The sequence below is a fragment of the Podarcis muralis genome, chromosome 2 (assembly GCF_964188315.1).
Source record: "Podarcis muralis chromosome 2, rPodMur119.hap1.1, whole genome shotgun sequence".
In the NCBI taxonomy this organism is placed as follows: Eukaryota; Metazoa; Chordata; class Lepidosauria; order Squamata; family Lacertidae; genus Podarcis; species Podarcis muralis.
The window spans coordinates 18,700,000-18,719,939 of NC_135656.1; the positions used below are offsets into that span (position 1 = coordinate 18,700,000).

The 19,940-nt window shown below is 45.4% G+C and overlaps 1 protein-coding gene across 5 annotated transcripts in view; it reads left to right on the top strand.

Annotated features, from left to right (window-relative positions):
- STXBP4 (syntaxin binding protein 4) overlaps positions 1-19,327 on the top strand; it is a 147,898-nt gene extending 128,571 nt beyond the window's left edge. For 3 of the 5 annotated variants that reach the window (XM_077923953.1, XM_077923955.1, XM_077923954.1), the window contains one exon: positions 16,734-19,327. In XM_077923953.1, coding sequence (XP_077780079.1) covers positions 16,734-16,854 — 121 coding nt within the window. In that variant the 3' untranslated portion in view covers positions 16,855-19,327. The remainder of the gene's footprint in view (positions 1-16,733) is intronic. The other 2 variants (XM_077923957.1, XM_077923956.1) reach the window with 2 other exon arrangements.
- Positions 19,328-19,940: the final 613 nt, after the last annotated feature.

A 19,940-nucleotide genomic window follows, 5' to 3' on the forward strand; every position in this document is an offset into this window, starting at 1 on the left:
TTAGACTTCGTTCGGTCTTCAGGATTTTCTTCCTCCCCATTCTCTGGTTCATTTTTGATAATGTAAAATCACCATGCTGTGCTTTTTCTGCATGTTGAACTTTCCTTCTGAATTTCCCATGTGTTGGAGAATTTTAGCTTTTTAGAGACACAGCTTTGCCACATTTGAGCCTCCACTAAATCCCTTTTTTCTTTTTCTTTTTTGTCATTCCTTTTTCCTCTCTTGGCATACTTCAGGCATGGCCAAACTTGGGCCTCCAGCTGCTTTGGGACTACAACTCCCATCATCCCTAGCTAACAGAACCAGTGGTCAGGGATGATGGGAATTGTAGTCCCAAAATAGCTGGAGGGCCAAGTTTGGCCATGCCTGGCATACTTGATAGATGGTCTCACGATAGACGTGACTTCGATGCAAATACATTTGGGATTAATACAAGAATAATTTTATTGTTTATACCATGCCCATCTGGCTGGGTTTCCCCAGCCACTCTAGGCGGCTTACAGCACATATCAAAACTTATATAGCAAATGAAAACGCAGGATAAGCGTTGCACCGCAGTGTGGCTTGTCACATAAAAAATATTTATCAGAGCCAGTTCTTGGAGTCAGTAGCTGGAGGGTTTGCCATCTTGTTTTTTTCTGTTATAGTCTGAACTCTTTGGTGCAAGCTTATTTCATTTTCTGAAATACAAACATTTGCCTCTGTTGCTTTTTACAGTTCAGTGTTGGCAAATACTTGACAATATACAGAACCATAAGATGTACATCTGCTTCGGTGCCCAGATGCCTATGCAGAAGTGATAGCCCATAATAGTCCCATGCAGGACTCGACCATCAATTCTCTTGTTTCACTTTTCAGAAGCCGTATTGCCGTGCATTTGCCTGCAGCAGAAAACCTGTTGCTTTCTCTGATCTTTCCAATATTTTTTTTTCTTCTAACTTCACTGTAGCAGAGGATTTGATGAACTTATTTGTAAATTTTGACAGCAAAGCAGACCTTATGATTAAATTAACCTCTGAAAAACAAGGCCTTTGAAAATCCACCCGGTGCTTCAAATAGGTCTGTTGATTGTTCCGGTTATTGCCTCTGCTCAGACTGATATTTTCCCAAAGCATGTTGTTAAATGGAAAACATTTTTATTTGTTTTTGCTCGGGGAGGGGAGGGTATTTACATGTCGGAATTTCTATTTGTCTCTGTCCAAAGCTCTCTGGATTTCCCATTCAGTTCCCTGATATCTCCAGTCACAAAGACCTCAGCTAACAAAATGATTCCCACTTCCTGGGAGTCAGGAATTTATTTGATGGGATTGTTAAATGTGTCTTTGCCTCTTAATAAGCAGGGTTTGGGGGGGGGGAAGCAAAATGCCTCTGCTGTGGGGACTAATAAGGAGGAGTTTAACCCTTTTCTCTCCCACTGCAGCCCTAAGAAATATCACTCATCAGATGTTAGTATTTCGTTGAGTGGAACTCCAGCTTCTGAAGAGGAGCACAAGGGAGAAAAGGGTTAAATTCTCCCCTGCACATCGGCTTGGATTCTATTAAATTATCAGTGCCCCCCCCTCCGATGCAATTTGCATTTTAAATGTGTGGACATGCATTTAACCATCCGCAACCTTTGGAGAGACTCTCAGTTAAAGTAGAAAACAGTGGGCTAGCCGGACCCGTGACAGATTTGCACATTTCTAAAACACGTCCTCCCACTAAATGCAACCTTAGAGGGAAAATTTGAACCCTCCCTCCTCACATCCTCACCACCCCAGACTAGCCCTCTTCACTGATGTTCCCCACATGCATGTCCCGGAGGACGTATTTCCAATATCACAATGTTCCCCCCAAAACAGTAAATCTGGGATTATCTCATTGGACTGATTATGTCAAAGCTCTTTAGCCACAGCACTCTCAGAGGGCTATAAATAAGTGGCAAGGCAGGCGGTAATCATTTCTGTGCGTAAGCCGTCTCTGCTATATTGTGTGGCTGGGTCCGTGATGTTGGGTGGACTTAGGGTTGACCTGTAAGCATTTGCTTTCCAGTGAAGAGGCAGGATCAGGGTTGAAGAGACAAAAGGCCCCGAGCCAAAGTACTGCAGAGGACACGCACCTGTAGCTCCATGTGCCAGTGGCGTAGTGTGGGGGGTGCAGGGGGGGGCCGGCCGCACCGGGCGCAACATCTGGGGTTAGGGTTATGGGGCACAAATCCACGGGTTAGGGGGCGCAAATTACTTGCCTTGCCCCAGGTGCTGACAACCCACGCTACGCCACTGCCATGTGCACAAAGGTTTCATCCAAGCTAATGGCAAAAGTTCTTCAAATGCGCTAAAATTCAGCAAGCTTATGTACACATTGCTGTGTGTCCCCCATTAGGAGTTTCTGACCAGGCAAATGCACCAGCTGCCTGAGACAAGCGATTCACCTTTATTTCAAATGACAGCCATAGCAGCTGTGGTGGGCAGTTTGTTTGTTTGTTTTTTAAAGTATTTTTTATTAGCAATTTCAGCATGACAAAATTTCAAAACATATCCTATTCATTATTCCCCCCCTTTTTCCCCACCCCCCATCAAACCCTCCTTCCCCCCTGAGACTTTCCTCAGCTCCGCTCTCTGATTTCTCAACACATGCTATTCTCTACATGTTATCAAATTGTACATATCCTTACATTATCTATCTATCATGTTATCAACCAATAAATTTGTGTGTGTTTATTCAAACCCTGCCAAGGAGTCTAGTTCATTTTGTTGTCCTTTTAGGTAATTTGTAAAAAGTTCCCATTCTTCCTTAAAGTCACAGTTGTCCTTGTCCTGCCGTTTGTATGTCAATTTAGCCAGTTCTGCATAACTCATCAATTTTTCTTGCCACTGTTCTTTCGTTGGAATTTCCTCGTTCTTTTATCCTTGTGCTATCAAGACTTGCCGCTGTTGTAGCATACATAAATAAGTTTTTTATTTTTCTTGGCAGGTCTTGTCCTAGAATCCCTAACAGAAATGCTTCTGGTTTTTTTTTACAAATGTCATTTTAAACATTTTTTTCAGTTCATTGCATATCATTTCCCAAAATTTTTTCATTTCTCCACATTTCCAGCTGTGGTGGGCAGTTTGATGTGTAATAATGGCACCATCTTCTTTTCCCTCTCCCTCTCTCTTTCTCTGAGAGTGGCAGATGAGGCGACGATGGCAAGCCAGTCAGTCCCTGAGGCAGAGGTGCTGTCTCTCCCCCTCCATTATATTTCATTAAGTTTCAATATTTTTAACACACACAATCAAAACACAATTCCATCTTATTTTTGTCGATTTCCCGCCCTGCTTTTCATTTTTGTTTTTCCCCTTCTGCTACACCCTATCTTCTGCCTATCGAATCATAACCACAATATTACACTCTAATTATTTCTGCTGCTCATATCTCAAATCCTGCTTGCGAGTTCATCATACTATAATATTTCTTTAAGTTGTCCAAAAAGGGCATCCACTCTTCCATAAAATGTTCATCTTAATTTTGCTGTTAATTTTAGCAGTTCTGCATAGTCCATTATCTTACTTATCCATTCTTCTTGGTTGGAAACTACTTCTTCCTTCCATTTTTTGCACATAAAAAATCCTAGCTGCTATTGTTGCATACATAAACAACGTTAGCATGGTGGGGGAGATTTCTGCCCCTATAATCCCTAACAGAAACGCTTCGGGCTTTTTAAATATACTCATTTTTAACATCTTTTTTATTTCATCTTGTAACATTTCCCAAAATACCCTCACATTCTTGCAAGTCCACCACCTATAAAAAAAGATTCATCTAGCTATTTACATTTCCAGTGATGGATATGTAATTTGTTAGATAATTAGATAATTTGTTAGGTGTTAAGTAGCATCTATACAGTGGTACCTCTGGTTACATACTTAATTCATTCCGGAGGTCCATTCTTAACCTGAAACTGTTCTTAACCTGAAGCACCACTTTAGCTAATGGGGCCTCCCACTGCCACTGTGCCACCGCCGCGCAATTTCTGTTCTCATCCTGAAGCAAAGTTTTTTACCCGAGATACTATTTCTGGGTTAGCGGAGTCTGCAACCTGAAGCGTATGTAACCTGAAGCATATGTAACCCGAGGTACCACTGTACATCATTTTAATATAATTTTCCTTTAAAGCATAAAGGTAAAGGTAAAGGAACCCCTGACTATTAGGTCCAGTCGTGACCGACTCTGGGGTTGTGGCGCTCATCTCGCTTTATTGGCCGAGGGAGCCGGCGTACAGCTTCTGGGTCATGTGGCCAGCATGACTAAGCCACTTCTGGCGAACCAGAGCAGCGCACGGAAATGGCATTCACCTTCCCGCTGGAGCAGTATCTATTTATCTACTTGCACTTTGATGTGCTTTTGAACTGCTAGGTTGGCAGGAGCAGGGACCGAGCAGCAGGCACTCACCTCGTTGCAGGGATTCGAACCGCCGACCTTCTGATCGGCAAATCCTAGGCTCTGTGGTTTAACCCACAGCGCCACAAGCAGTAAATTCCATATGTGCTTTCCACAGCTTTTTCCATGCACTCAGAGGCAGAGGTGCTGTCTTGCACCCAGAATTGGGGAGGGAGGCAATCAGGGGTGGAGGAAAGGGGGCAGTGGGGGCGGGCCACCCCCGGGTGTCACCACTGAGGGGGGTGACCAAATGCCGGGTGGCACTCACCACAGGGCCTGCAGCATGCCCGAGCCAAGCGTCTCTCCTGCGAGTGATGCGGTGGGCTTGGGCGCCCACAGGCTCCGCACTGCCCCAAACGGTCTGCCCACTGCCCCACCCCCAGCTGAAGTCATCTAAGTGGGAGGAGGCAGGCAGACTCCTCAGAGGCCCCACAGAGCGTCCTGTCCCAGCTGGCCCGGCCCCGGGGCGCAGAGCATGCGCGCTGCCCCATTCGCCCGATCCGCTTGCTCCTCCGCTGGAGGCGATTCATGCACAACATCTCACCCTCAGGAAAAGGCCGAGCCTGGCATAGTGCGGCCTCCTCTCACACCGAATAGGAGCCAACCATTGAACCACATTGTGCTTGGCCTCCCCCGTCCCCTCAACAGGCCCGGCCCCCTGCCAGCAAATATTGAGGGGGTCAAAGACCCCTCCACCCCTAAGAGTTGGCACGCCTGGCCTAAGGTCCCTTTTCCACCTAATGACTGCTCTGAGCACTGATGGGGCCCCTCTTCATCAATCCAACAAAACAAGGGAGGAACCTTTCTAGATCTTTAAGGGAAGACGTCTGAACTAAGCCTCAGATTTAGTGCAGTAGCACTGCTATGATGCAGAACACAGACAGCACAGATCCATAGCTTTTGAAATATTATGGCTGGTATTTAAGCCCACTGCATGCCAAGCCCTGATCCTCATAGTGATATGATTTGATATTTGCAGCTTACAGTAATGCCCTGAAGCTATGAGATGAATGATTTTTGCCTTTGGCTAGTACAGCGTTTTAAGTTCTCAGTTGTGCGTCTGTTAATTGTTACCCTGTTTGAATGAAGACAGTTGATGTAACAGGTTTTTTTTCTGATTTGTTTATTTGTCAGCAGCTTTTGAGTATTTATTGGATGCGAAGGTGAGATTAAAACGTTCTAAAATGAATAAAAATAGAGAAATGTAAACAAACGAAAATATGTGGTGAAGACAGACATAACGTTCAAAGACAGAAATAACGTTCGAAGACAGACATAATGTTCTAAGTGTGATTTGAAATGAAGGAGTGCTGAATATTACACACACTCTTTTGCAGGGTCATTTGCCTCTGAAAAGTAGGTTGGGGGAAGGAATATTTATCGACTTTCAGAAGGGGGCTGAACTTAACTGAAATTTCAGTTTTACCATCAATACAAGGTTGCCATCACTGCCAGGGGCCACACAGCTGCTTCAGGCAGTGGCAAGGTTTTTTGGATTCCAGAAAGCAAAGTCCTCGGCTACCTCATATCTGAGATTCCTGCATTGAAGGGGGTTGGACTAGATGTCCCTCGGGGTCCCTTTCAACACTACAATTTTATGATCAAAATTACCATTAAACTCATCTGTCTTCTTAAGATCACTCCAGTTTTCAGGAGTGGTGTCACTGCTTCCACTGCTACATCCACCACCTGCACCTGAAAATTATGAAACTCACCTGAGCCAAATACTTTGGAATAGCGCTAGGTAAAGGGACCCCTGACCATTAGGTCCAGTCATGGCCGACTCTGGGGTTCATCTCGCTTTATTGGCCGAGGGAGCCGGCGTACAGCTTCCGGAGGTCATGTGGCCAGCATGACTAAGTCGCTTCTGGCGAACCAGAGCAGCGCACGGAAATGCCGTTTACCTTCCCACCAGAGCGGTACCTATTTATCTACTTGCACTTTGACATGCTTTCGAACTGCTAGGTTGGCAGGAGCAGGGACCGAGCAACGGGAGCTCACCCTGTCATGGGGATTTGAACCGCCAACCTTCTGATCAGCAAATCCTAGGCTCTGTGGTTTAACCCACAGCGCCACCCGCATCCCCTTGGAACAGCACTAGTTTGGAGCAAATATTTGCTCTGTTCTCAGATGTTCTGATTGTGACAGTTTTGCAGGTTCGATCCCTGTATGGGAGAGCTGCAAAAGATTCCTGCATTGCAGGGGAGGTCCTCAGGGTCACTTCCAATTCTATGGTTTCTCTGTCCTCCCCTCCCTCCCTGAGGGGTTGCCAGCATGCCCCCATGGATACATAGATGCCCACAGAGACCATCCCTGGTGCCCTCATGTTTCTCTCCCCCAGCTGAAGTGAGCCTTGAAAGGAGCATCCTATTGTAGCCAATAGATTAGGTGGTGTGGTGGTGCCCACAACATGTACCCTGGTTTGCAAATGTGCCCATAGCCCCGAAAATGTTGGCAACCCATTACACATTGTCTTATCAAAGATAAGTCCCTCCCCTTGGGGCAGGAACTTCCTTATGTCCCTCTATAACCATCATGCAAATCAATGGTGCTGTTCCCTTTAGTTGTTAAAATTTGTTGCTTTACTCAGAGTAGCCCTTTTGAAATTAATGGACCTAATTAATTACGTTCAGTGAACCCTTGGTTTTGTTGTTGTTGTTTTTTTTAAAAAGACCCCGGACAGTTACGTCCAGTCAAAGGCTACTATGGGGTTGCGACGCTCATCTTGCTTTCAGGCCGAGGGAGCCGGCGTTTGTCCGCAGACAGCTTTCCGGGGCATGTGGTCAGCATGACTAAACTGCTTCTGGCGCAATGGGACACCGTGACGGAAACCAGAGCGCACAGAAATGCTGTTTACCTTCCCTCCACAGCGGTACCTATTTATCTACTTGTACTGGTGTGCTTTTGAACTGCTAGGTTGGCAGGAGCTGGGACAGAGCAACGGGAGCTCACCCCATTGCGGGGATTCGAACTGCCGACCTTCCAGTCAGCAAGCCCAAGAGGCTCAGTGGTTTAGACCTTAGTTGGATACCATGTTTTTATTATTGATTATAACCACCCTAAGTAGGTTCCTAATAAATATATTTTCTCCTTGACGGCACCTCTCCCTTCACCGAAGTAGCTTCCAAACCTACAGAAATTTGTTCTCTACTGCCTGGCAACACGTAAGTTATTTAAGGGCTTTCAAAACGCTCTGGAAACAAAAAAAGAAAATGCCTTTCCAATTTACCGAGGTTTCCCTGCCCAGTTGCCTTAATGCAAGTGTTACTTTCCATAACTGTCCCAAGGTTTACAAAGCTGGGCCCAGCTGAGGTCAATGTCATCTGCTTTCAGGAAGCAAGCAAAAACTTGCATTTGTGCAAACCACTTTGAGTGTTGTTGTTGGTTGGTTTGTTACACTCAAGCGATGTAAGAATTTTATGAAATTAATAAAAAAAAATGTTCAGCCTTCTCATGTTTCTAGTCCTTAGTGAGGGGGCAGTTTCCCACAAAGGAAAAATGCTTGCGCATTTCTTTGGAAGGAGACATCAGGGGTTAATTGGTTTCCTTTTTTCCCCAATTCCAGTTTCCAGCTATTGACGTTTTTGTTATTATTTAAATATGCTTGGAAAGGTAGCATAGCTGTTGGCGTTTTAATGGTCATATTGAGTCCGTCTTTACAAAAGGCAGTGCGCTTTGGGCTCTCAGGTGGAGGGAGAAATGGAATACATTTTGAAATTAGTCGTAGCAGTAGTAAATTTTAGCAACTAAATAAAGGTATAATTAGCAGTCATAATTACCTTTACTGTGTGTCTATCTGCGGCTTAACATTCATCCTGAGCTCTCCTCTTGAACCTGCTGGCATTAAAGGCTACAGAAAAGTGGAAGGAAGCACCTCAGCCGGCCAAATCCTGATGTTCTTATCCAGTCTACATTTGAGAAGCAATTCTGGCAGCAACAACCAAAAACCTTCAGCCTTGATTGTAGTAGTAAAGATATATGCGGCCTGTCTGCTCGAAAGATGGGTTAATCTAATTAACACACCTCAAGTTTAAAATGGGAAAGAGTTCCCCCGGTCTGGATTTATATAGTGTTCGCGGTCATAATAATAAGACAACCTCCTTCGTCCCTGCTTTTGCCTGTCATGCTCAATTTAACATTAGCTTGGGACAGCCGGGAGAAAGGCAGGAATAGAGGGGTGATGCCGTCATTCATTCACCCATCATCCTCAGAACAGAAGGATCTCTCCACCGGTAAGTCAGGGCTATAGCCCTGTGACGCAAAAGCTAGCCTTCAGCTGTTGAATGGGGGAAACGTGACCAAGCGATTGCTGCAGCAAAGAAGGAATAGCCTTCCCACCGCTCTCAAGGGGCCTCGGGCTGGCTATGCATGAACACACAGGGGGTGCAATGTGCTTTGCCTCGTGTTTCCCCGCCGTCAGTGTCCCCTCGCTTTGCTCCCCCCCCCCCCCCATGCACACACTGTGCCTTCATGCCGTCTCGCCATGCAAACTGTTTTCCGGACACAATGGGACTTTTTTTGCAAAGGAGGCTTGCAGGCTCCTGCTGTGCTCATTTAGCACACATCTCGCCAGGCTTCCTTCGTGGAGCAATCAATGGTACTCCCAGACTGTAGTCAGGTGGTTTTGTATTGTGTCAAGATTCGGCCACGTTGTACTGAGCACGCCAGATAGTCTCCCCGCCCACCCTGAATCCTGCATTACAGCTGCACTGATAATAAGATGTCAAGTAGATAAAGACCTCCACAACTTTAAAAAGGCATCTGAAAGCAGCCCTGTATCAGGAAGGTTTTTATGCTTTGTTACATTTTTCTATGCGTTGTCAGCCAGAAAAAGACCTTGACACCTCCACCTGCGTAACCTACTCTGGTGCTTCAGGTACAAAAAAACCCCCCAAAACCTGCATGAAGAACCCCAGGAGAAAGATTTAATTCTGTTGAGGAAACAGGATTCCTCCGCATAGACCAGTTTGTATGACACTGAGCACAATGTTTGTGTGTCACAGACCCTCCAAGTGTCCCTATTTTCCAGGGACAGTCTTGGATTTACAGAGAAGCTGTCCCAGTTTCTAATTTGATCCCGGAATGTCCCACTTTTTCTTAGGACATCCCTATTTTCATTGGAAAAATGTTGGAGGGTATGGAGTTATGCAAACGCCAAGCCAAGGAGATAAGTGCAACCTTTAAGAGGCTTCTGAAGGCAGCCTTATACAGCGGTTCCTCAGGTTAAGTACTTAATTCGTTCCGGAGATCCGTACTTAACCTGAAACTGTTCTTAACCTGAAGCACTACTTTAGCTAATGGGGCCTCCTGCTGCTGCTGCGCCACCGGAGCACGATTTCTCTTCTCATCCTGAAGCAAAGTTCTTAACCCTAGGTACTATTTCTGGGTTAGCGGAGTCTGTAACCTGAAGCGTATGTAACCTGAAGCCTATGTAACCCGAGGTACCACTGTATCAGGAAGTTTTTAATGCTTTACAGTGGAATCTCGTTGTTGAATGTTTCAGAAGCCGAACGTTTCTGCTTTCAAACGCCGACAACCCGGAAGTGAATGCTTCCGTTTTCAAACGCACCTCAGAAGTCGAATGGCTTCCAGGGCACGTTTCTTCATTTTTATTTTTTTTGAGTTTTTTTATTTTCAATGCAGAATCATAACAAAAATTACAAACATTGAATCCAAAATAATACTATCCAGACAAAAATCCCGGGAACATATAGGGGGGGAAAGAAAAAAGGGAAAGGGAAAAGAAAAGAAAAAAAGCAAAGGAAACGAAACTAAACTAAACAAAAACAAAAAAGCACACATCTACAGAACAAAACCATATCATTACGTACATAAACACAAATTGACTTCCTTCCTTTGTTCTAAGACCTCAAAAAATTTACTCTTACTGTATTGTTGTGTCTAATTAGATTACTTCCATCTTTGTGTTTTTTTACACCATTTTTCTTATTCTTTAACCCTGTAAAGCATCATTCATTACATACCAATATACTAACTCCAGAACAATGTTTCTTCATATAGTCTTTAGCACAACCCCATTCTTTTAATAATTTCTGATCCGATTGACCCCTTATGTAAGCTGTGAGTCTTGCCAGATTTATGTATTCACAAAATTTAATTTGCCAATCTTTCACTGATGGAATTTTTCATTTTTTCAATGGATTTTGCCAACCGCCCATTGCACCTTGGTTGTTGAACATTTCAGAAGTCGAACGTCTTTCAGAATGGATTACGTTTGACAACCGAGTTTCCACTGTATTACATTTTTCTGTGTTGGAAGCCGCCCTGAGTGGCTGGGGCGACCTAGCTAAATGGGCCAGGTATAAATGATAAAATGATGATATTGATGTTGTGGGCCTCCAGTCCTGTCTTTCTGGCCCTCAGGGCTATTCATGGGTCATGCCTCTTCCCGTATCCTGCTTCCTGCCTACCTAGGGTGCTTTCATTGAATATGCTAAGTCCCCAAAGTGTGATGATGCCTCTTGCCAGGTATGTGTGTGTTTATGTGTAAGCCTTTGATTTATTTTCTGTAAAGGTAAGAGTCACATCCATTTCTGCGTCCATTTTTGCCTCTGTCCCTAGTCACCACTGGTATGAGCCCCCGACTCCCTGAAAATTCCCCATTCGGAGATAGCATTTAACACCCACCAGATTGGCAAAAATGTCTTTAGAAAGGAAAAGGTATACAGTTGTACCTTGGAAGCCGAACGCCTTGGCTCCCAAACAAACCACCTCCCAAACAATCAAAACCCAGAAGTGAGTGTTCCGGTTTTCGAACAATTTTCAGAAGCCAATTTTCAAACGGTTCCAGGAGTCGAACAGACTCTTGGAACGCATTCTGTTTGAGAACCAAGGTATGACTGTATGTTGGGAATGTAATGAAATTGAGGGATGAAATTGTGGAGGTCCTCTAAAATAATTAAGGAATATTGGTAAACTGTATAGAATGAATTTTAAAAGATACTTAAAAAAAACCTTCCCCTGATATTTTTCTCTTGGGGTTGGTAACAACAGAGGTCCCCAAAAAACCCCACAACAACACCAAAAGAGTTTATTACTATATATCACCACCACAGCTAGAACCTTATTGGCACAGAGGTGGAGAACAAGTATAGTACCTGCTAAGGAAGAATGGCAGTGTAAATTGTTCGAATATCCTGAACTGGCTGGTCTGACGAACAGGATAAGAGAAAACAAAGATAAAGAATATAAGGAGGAATGGATAACGTCTATTGAATATTTTAAGAACCAGTGTAGACAAATACATAGCTCAGCAGGTCTCGAGTCAATCTGGCAGAGTTGAAATAGATAGAGTATTTAATAGATAACAAATTGGATGATTGAAAATGTGGATTACGCAGAGTAGCAGAAAAGCAAAAGGAACCAGGAAAAGGGTGGAAGGGAAGTCATGTGGTATATGTATACATGCTGTATTTGGTACAAAGTTGTAAGTGGGACAAGGGGGGGGGAGGGGGTATGTCCCACAGAGGACCTTACGGTCTTCAAATAAAAACACCTTGGAGATCCCGGGCCACGGGGAGGTTAGGCTGGCCTCAACCAGAGCCAGGGCTTTTTCAAATCTGGTGGAACGCTCTGTCACAAGAGACTAGGGCCCTGCGGCACTTGACATCTTTCCGCAGAGCCTGCAAGACAGAGCTGTTCTGCCAAGCCTTTGGCCAAGGCACAGCCTGACCTCCTCCTCTGGTAATCCTCATGGAACGCTAACCCAATGGTTGCCATTAATTTGACTCTGAATTGATTGTGATTTTATGTAAACTGTGTTATTTATACTGTTGTTAGCCGCTCTAAGCCCGGCTTTGGCTGTGGAGGGCGGGATATAAATAACATCCTATTATTATTATTATTATTATTATTATTATTATTATTATTATTATTAAATATGGTCTCTGTTCCTGAAAATTCCACATTCGGCAGTTGAGCTTTCGGGCCAAAAAGTATTTTCCACTTCTGTGCTAGAGTTACCTTTCACTTTCTGATGCCTCCCAGATGCAGTGGACTTCCAGCATCCATCCAGCCTAGCCAGCATGACCAATGGTTAAGGATGATACTAGTCTAGAGGCAATTTACAACCATCACCCCCCCTCCCCTTCCACCACCACTAATGGACAGAGGCATTTCTTAAAAGTTCTGGCACATTGGCTGCTGGGCTGGAGGTTTCCAGAAAAGGATGTTTCTTCCAATGAAGGAGGCATGGCTTTAAAAAGTAATGGACCATGCGGAAATGTCAAAGCTGGCAGCAATATTAAGATGTCAGAAAGATGAACTTTTTATAGAAGTATGGAGGCCTTTTCTGGACTATTTGGGAAAGCGCTACAGGCAAACGAGATTGCGGGCAGGATTCGAGAAAGGGGCAGCGGAAGAAAAATGATCAAGTGCCGTATTTTTCGCTCTGTAAGACGCACCAGACCACAAGACCCACCTAGTTTTTGGAGGAGGAAAACAAGGGGGGGGGGGAATCTGAATCTCAGAAGCCAGAACAGCAAGAGGGATCGCTGCGCAGTGAAAGCATCTACGATATCTGCGCAGCCTGCATTCGCTCCATAAGATGCACACACACATTTCCCCTTACTTTTTAGGAGGGGAAAAGTGAGTCTTATAAAGCAAAAAATACGGTAACTGCTTTAGAGGGATTTCTGCAATAGACAAGAGTTGGATATATAATGCAGGAGAAAAGGGTTTGAATGAAACACAGAGGGGGTGGGGAGTCAATACATGAAAAATGTAACCATTTAATTTGAATATTTTTTTTTGGAAATCCAATAAAAAAAAATATTGAGGGGCGAAGAAAAGGATATTTCTGAGTAAAACATGTGCTGCGATTTATTACTTCCCTTGTTATTCATTGAAACGGTTTGAATTTATTGACTCGGCTGTTTATTAAGTGTATTTCTTCTGGCCCGCCTTATGCAGTAGGTGGAAACATTACTGAGAGGCTATTGTGGCATTTTGATTGTTAAACCATCTTTCCTATTGGTTTGTTGGTTGTTTCCTTCGCTGTTATTGCCTTCGTTGTGGTATGTTATTGTTAACTGACTTTGGACTTCCTGTTGGAAAGAAAAGCAGGTCACTGGCATTAAGCTGAAATAAAATGGAAATGAATGTTTCGGGCAAGCACCCTGAGGAAAATAGGCAGCTTTTCAGAGGACGCCTAAGGTGGTTACAGGTGGAAGAATCACCTACTTTTTACTCAACCTCTTGGCTGGAGCGCGTTCCCCAACCCTCTCCATTTTATTTAGGGTAATAAAAGGGAATGGCATTGAGACCCCTCTGTGGAGTTGCTGGCTCCCACCCCTATTTACGAAGCGATGGAGGCAGACTTATGGGCAGACTTATCTAGCAGTGGGACAGAGCTAGGAAAGGCAAAAGGGAGGGATAGCAAGCTGACCAAACGTCCAGAGGTAGCATTATTATCGATTTACGACCGGCTGGAAGGTTATCAGGCTTTGAAAGAAGAGAAGAAGAAGAGTTTGGATTTGATATCCCGCCTTTCACTCCCCTTCAGGAGTCTCAAAGCGGCTAACATTCTCCTTTCCCTTCCTCCCCCACAACAAACACTCTGTGAGGTGAGTGGAGCTGAGAGACTTCAAAGAAGTGTGACTAGCCCAAGGTCACCCAGCAGCTGCATGTGGAGGAGCGGAGACGCGAACCCGGTTCCCCAGATTACGTGACTACCGCTCTTAACCACTACACCACACTGGCTCTGAAAGACTTGCTCACAAATTTATTGACAGCTGCAGGAATTATCATAGCTAGGAAGTGGAAGGGGCAAGCAGAATATAAAATGGAAGAGTGGTATAAAGAGGTGTGGGATATAGCTGTTAATGATAAATGTGTCATTAAGGTAAGATGGGGAATATGCAGGAGAAATGATTTTGAGGAGATATGGAAAGTGTTTGTAGAATTTGTACTGTTAAAACGGAAAAGGGTCAAACCATTGCAAGAGGTGTTGAAATTTTGGGAGGTTGGATAGTTACAATGGAATGGTCTTGGTGGTGGGGTGCAGATTTTTATTCTCATTTATGTATTATTATTACTTTGTCAAGCCAACAAACAAAAAGAAAAGAAAAAGGGGGAAGGATGGCATCATTCAGCTTCAGAGCCAGTTTGTAAATATGTGAGCATCATTTCGGACAGCATCTTTCCGATGTCCTTATTTCATCAGATTGTTAAGTAAAACTTATTTTAAAAATCCAAATGAAGGTGTTGAAAAGGCCAGTAGCATGCTGTTAACTTGGGCTATCACCTTAATAGGACTTCTGGGTTTCCTTTGGTGCAATCCGACCGCCTTATCCTTTTCCTTCTGCATCAGCATCATTTTGTTCATTTGTTTATTGATGAGCTAGTCTGGATACTAGGAGGGAAATAAACTACAATTTTACATTTTAAAACAACAACAGGAGAACAGCAAATGAAGCCACTAGGGTATGTGATGGTTAGGGTAGCCATATGTCCTACTTTCCAGGGACGCAGGTGGCGCTGTGGTCTAAACCACTGAGCCTCTTGGGCTTGCTGATTGGAAGGTTGGTGGTTTGAATCCCCGTGACGGAGTGAGCTCCCATTGCTCTGTCCCAGCTCCTGCAAACCAGCAGTTCAAAAGCACACCAGTGCAAGTAGATAAACAAGTACCGCTGCGGCGGAAAGGTAAATGGTGTTTCCGTGCACTCTGGTTTCTGTCAACGGTGTCCCGTTGCACCAGAACCAGTTTAGTCATGCTGGCCACATGAGCCGGAAAGCTGTCTGAGGACAAATGTTGGCTCCCTCAACCTGAAAGTGAGATGAGCACCGCACCCAACAGTCGCCTTTGCCTGGACTTAACCATGCAGGGGTCCTTTACCTTTACCTTACCTTTCCCAGAGGACAGCCTGTTATTGGAGGTGTCCTCTTCCAGGAGGTTGTCCCCGCCCAAGGTCAAGAACCATAAGAAGGAAGAGCCCCAGGAAATTCCCATCAACAGTTAGCACCTGGGCTAACTGGGATCAGAGAGGTGAATTATATTTGTTGAAATTATAGCCTCCCCACCCCCTGCATTCACCTCTGTCCGCAGATTTTGCGTTCCTCTTTTGCTGATGCATATAAGCAGGGCCAGGGACGCAGGTGGAGCTGTGGGTTAAACCACAGAGCCTAGGGCTTGCCAATCAGAAGGTCGGCGGTTCGAATCCCCGCGACGGGGTGAGCTCCCGTTGCTCGGTCCCTGCTCCTGCCAACCTAGCAGTTCGAAAGCACGTCAAAGTGCAAGTAGATAAATAGGTACCCCTCCGATGGGAAGGTAAATGGCGTTTCCGTGCGCTGCTCTGGTTCGCCAGAAGCGGCTTAGTCATGCTGGCCACGTGACCCGGAAGCTGTACACCAGCTCCCTCGGCCAATGAAGCGAGATGAGCACCGCCACCCCAGAGTCGGTCACGACTGGACCTAATGCTCAGGGGTCCCTTTACCTTTACCTATAAGCAGGGCCACCCTACTGATAGCTCCCTTGAGTCTTCGTAACTTCCAGGACACCCTTTACAAGTGGCTCTCCCTTCTCCTTTGAGGGGGGCTGGTGGAAGAAGCCACCATTTATAGGGAACCATGATTTGCTTTATTGTCAGGAAAGGTCTTCAGTTGGTAAGCTTTTAAGTTTCCAAGTACTTGGTAAGCAGTACATTTCCGAGCACAAGTGTTGGTTCTGACTCTAAAAAATCCTAAACGGCCTGGGCCCTGGTATACCTAAAGGAGCATCTCCACCCCCATCATTCAGCCAGGACACTGAGGTCCTCCTCTGAGGGTCTTCTGGCGGTTCCCTCGCTGCGAGAAGTGAGGTTACAGGGAGCCAGGTAGAGGGCATTATCGGCAGTAACACCGCCTTGTGGGATAAACTCTTATCAGATGTCAAGGAAATAAAGAACTACACAACTTTTAGAAGGCATCTGAAGGCAACCCTGTATTGGGAAATTTTTAATGCTTAGCATTACGTTTTTATATGTGCTGGAAGCCTCTGGGGAAACCCATCCAGATGAGCGGGATACAAATACAGTGGTACCTCGGGTTACATACGCTTCAGGTTACATACTCTTCAGGTTACAGACTCCGCTAACCCAGAAATAGTGCTTCAGGTTAAGAACTTTGCTTCAGGATGAGAACACAAATCGTGTTCCGGTGGCGCGGCGGCAGCAGGAGGCCCCATTAGCTAAAGTGGTGCTTCAGGTTAAGAACAGTTTCAGGTTAAGTACAGACCTCCGGAATGATTAAGTACTTAACCTGAGGTACCACTGTTGTTGTTGTTGTTGTTCATTCATTCATTCTTTCTTTTTATTTTATTTTATTTTGCTCCCCTCCAGCCATGTGACTCAGACAACGTCCTGGATCCATCCTGTCACCCACGTACTGGCCTTGCCACGGTCCGAAGAGAACGAGGAGGAGGAAGAGAGCTTCAGAGAGCTTCCGGATCCCAAAGGCTGAGAACATCAGCTGGCAAAAAACAGCTGCAAATGGTGGTAGCATCCCAGTTGTCAAGAGATGACCCACTTCCAATAGTCTAGCTCCCATGAACTAGTTCCGTCTGAAACAATTTATCAACGTTCCTCTCGCTTGTGTGGTTTGCCGGCTAAATAAGGCGCTGCCTGCGTCAACGGACTTTCTCTGGCGTATAGATAAACCCAGCCGCACAGATCAAGCACCTGTGACGATTTGCAGCAAGTATTGCAAGCACATCTGGGTTTTAAAGAAAACAACGGCAATTCACACCTGCTTCTCCATCTAATGCTATTGGTCCTTTGTATATCTGTAGCCTGTACATATAAAAGGCAATCCCCAACATTCCACCAGTAGTTTTTTTGCTCATATATGTGTAGATGGTTGCCATGAACGGAGAAAAATAAAGCAATACAATCACGGGCAAAGTTGTGGCTTGCGCGAAATCTGCCCTCTGCCCCTGATGGTGTGACCCAGCCCTCGGCGACAGTGGTTTTGGGCAGATTTTGGGGATTCTGCCAGAGCGGATGATGCTCGTCCACTTTTTGTTCCAGCTGGATCAGCAGAGGACGGCAGAATCTGCTGGAGTTATCAAGAGATGATGGAAACACAGGGGTGTTCAAGCTTGTTTCAACAGATCAAGAGAGTATCGGCTTAATGACTCAGCGGCATACTTCTTGAATGATTTGGACAGGATAGCCCAGACTAGACATTCCTCTTTGGCAAATTAAACAATCTATGGCCTATTAAACTGTGGGGAGGGAGGGGTTATTGTTATTGTTTTTTGTTATGCTACATATTTTTCTGTTCTTATATTGTACACCGCCCTGCGATCTTTGGATGGAGATTTTCATCATCATTAGCCATTTTGCTAGGGGATGATCCAGAGTCTCAGTGGGTAGCAGGGCTGCACAATATGGTAGTACCTTGGTTCTCGAACTTAATCCGTTCCAGGAGTCCATTCGCCTCGCGAAACCATTCAAAAACCAGGGCGCGGCGTCCGATTGGCACTCAAGCGTGGAAGCTGCGTCGGACGTTCAGCTTCCGAAAAACATTTGCATTCAGGAGCCAATTTCCTTGGCAGCTAAGCCATTTGGGAACCAAGGTACCAGTGTACTCCGAATTATTGCCTGAAACCAATATGGTGCTCACATCTCAATAAAGGTTTCAGACTTTTTGAGCTCCCCAGCAGCTGTGATGTATCAGCGGCTCAAATTGCCTTCGCCCGAGCGGTTGGGCAGTGTATTTTCACTTGGGGAAGCTGGCCAGAAGGAAAGACTCAGCCTGCCTGCTCAGGCAAAGGCAAAAGCAGACAGACGTACGGAGCCCGAGAACGTGAGCCTGTGACAGATGCGTGTGAGACAGAGCCTGAGACAGATACACATAAGCCAGAGAGGCATCAGAGCTCGCTCAGTAGGCCTGGGCTATGTCTTGACTGCTTCTTCCTCCCCTCCTAAGGTGGGGAGCGTAAGACGGTATTTAGCTACTGATATATCACGTTGTTGAAAACCAGATTTCGCCCAGCCCTAGTGGGTAAAACTCAGTGGGTGCCAAGTGGCTAGTGGGTTGCCTTTTGGGGGAACATGGAGCTAAGGGCATCCTAGTTGCTGGAGATCACAAGTGGAGAGAGGCATCTGGTTGGACTTAATGGGCCTTTGGTCTGACCCAACAGGGTTCTTAAGTCAACACCTATAATCCTAAATCACTTCCCCTGCCATGGTTTCCACACACTGAGGGACCCTAGAGAACCGTCACTCTTTAAGGTAGCAGGGATCTTGGTATGATCCTTCAGCAAAGGTTCCCAGGGTCCTTGAGAAACGCCGTGGCAACTAAACTAGCTCAAATCTGTAGCCCAATTCAGACAGCGTTGCTTCAGGGCAACCCAGCACAGTGGTCATGGTTCTAATCTGAAATGGTCTTCTGTTAAAGGAAGCAGAAGCAATTCTTGCTCCTAGCAAAGAATGGGTGCATTTTCCTCCCAGACCCAAACCTTCAGTTTCATTGCCTTTCCAACCAAGGCATAAACGGAGTCTAATTAGGTCAAGGTTTTTATCCCGCTAATGGCCATAGCTACAATCTTCATCTCCACCTGATCATGTTTCAGCAATCTGGAGATGTTTTTGTATCTTTGCTTTCTAGTTAATGGCTTTTCTGAAGTGGATTGCTATTCCCGCTTCGCCGCTTCTTAATGCTAGCTGGTCACATAAGCTACCACCGGATCACAATTTTTACTACCACGAATCGATACCTGGAGTGTATATTAAAGCTGATTATGTTTACAAGCATACGGCGTTGCAATCCTGCCTTGCTTGCTTTCTGTGTTAAGTCACAAGGTAAATTTGATTACGCAGAGAACTGTAAGTAGAGATGACAGATTGAAGATGCAAATCCTCAGCAGTTTGTAACAGATGTCAAACAATAATGTTCTTTTAGAAGTTTGTAATAAAACGGATTGTGCTAACTTTTGGTTTTTATTCTTTGCCTTTCCCGTGCCTTGGTCTTCTGGGTGGCTTCTTTTCCTAAACCATTCAGGGCTTGTGGCTTGTGCAACATACCTACTCTTCCTCTCTACTTAAGGCATATCATTGGCTGGGGGGCGGGGGAATAGGGTACTGTCCTTGCATTCAGTCATAGTCTCTGGATAAATGCCCCCCTTCTAAAAACAGTCCATTTTAGAGCCAGTTACCTGTTGAATTTAAGGGATGCGGGTGGCGCTGTGGGTTAAACCACAGAGCCTAGGACTTGCCGATCAGAAGGTCGGCAGTTCGAATCCCCGCGACGGTGAACTCCCGTTGCTCAGTCCCTGCTCCTGCCCACCTAGCAGTTCAAAAGCACATCAAAGTGCAAGCAGATAAATAGGCACCGCTCCAGTGGGAAGGTAAACGGCGTTTCCGTGAGCTGCTCTGGTTCACCAGAAGCGGCTTAGTCATGCTGGCCACATGACCTGGAAGCTGTACGCCGGCTCCCTTGGCCAATAAAGCGAGATGAGCGCCGCAACCCCAGAGTCGGCCACGACTGGACCTAATTGTCACGGGGCCCTTTACCTTTACCTGTTGAATCTCTGAACAGCCTCA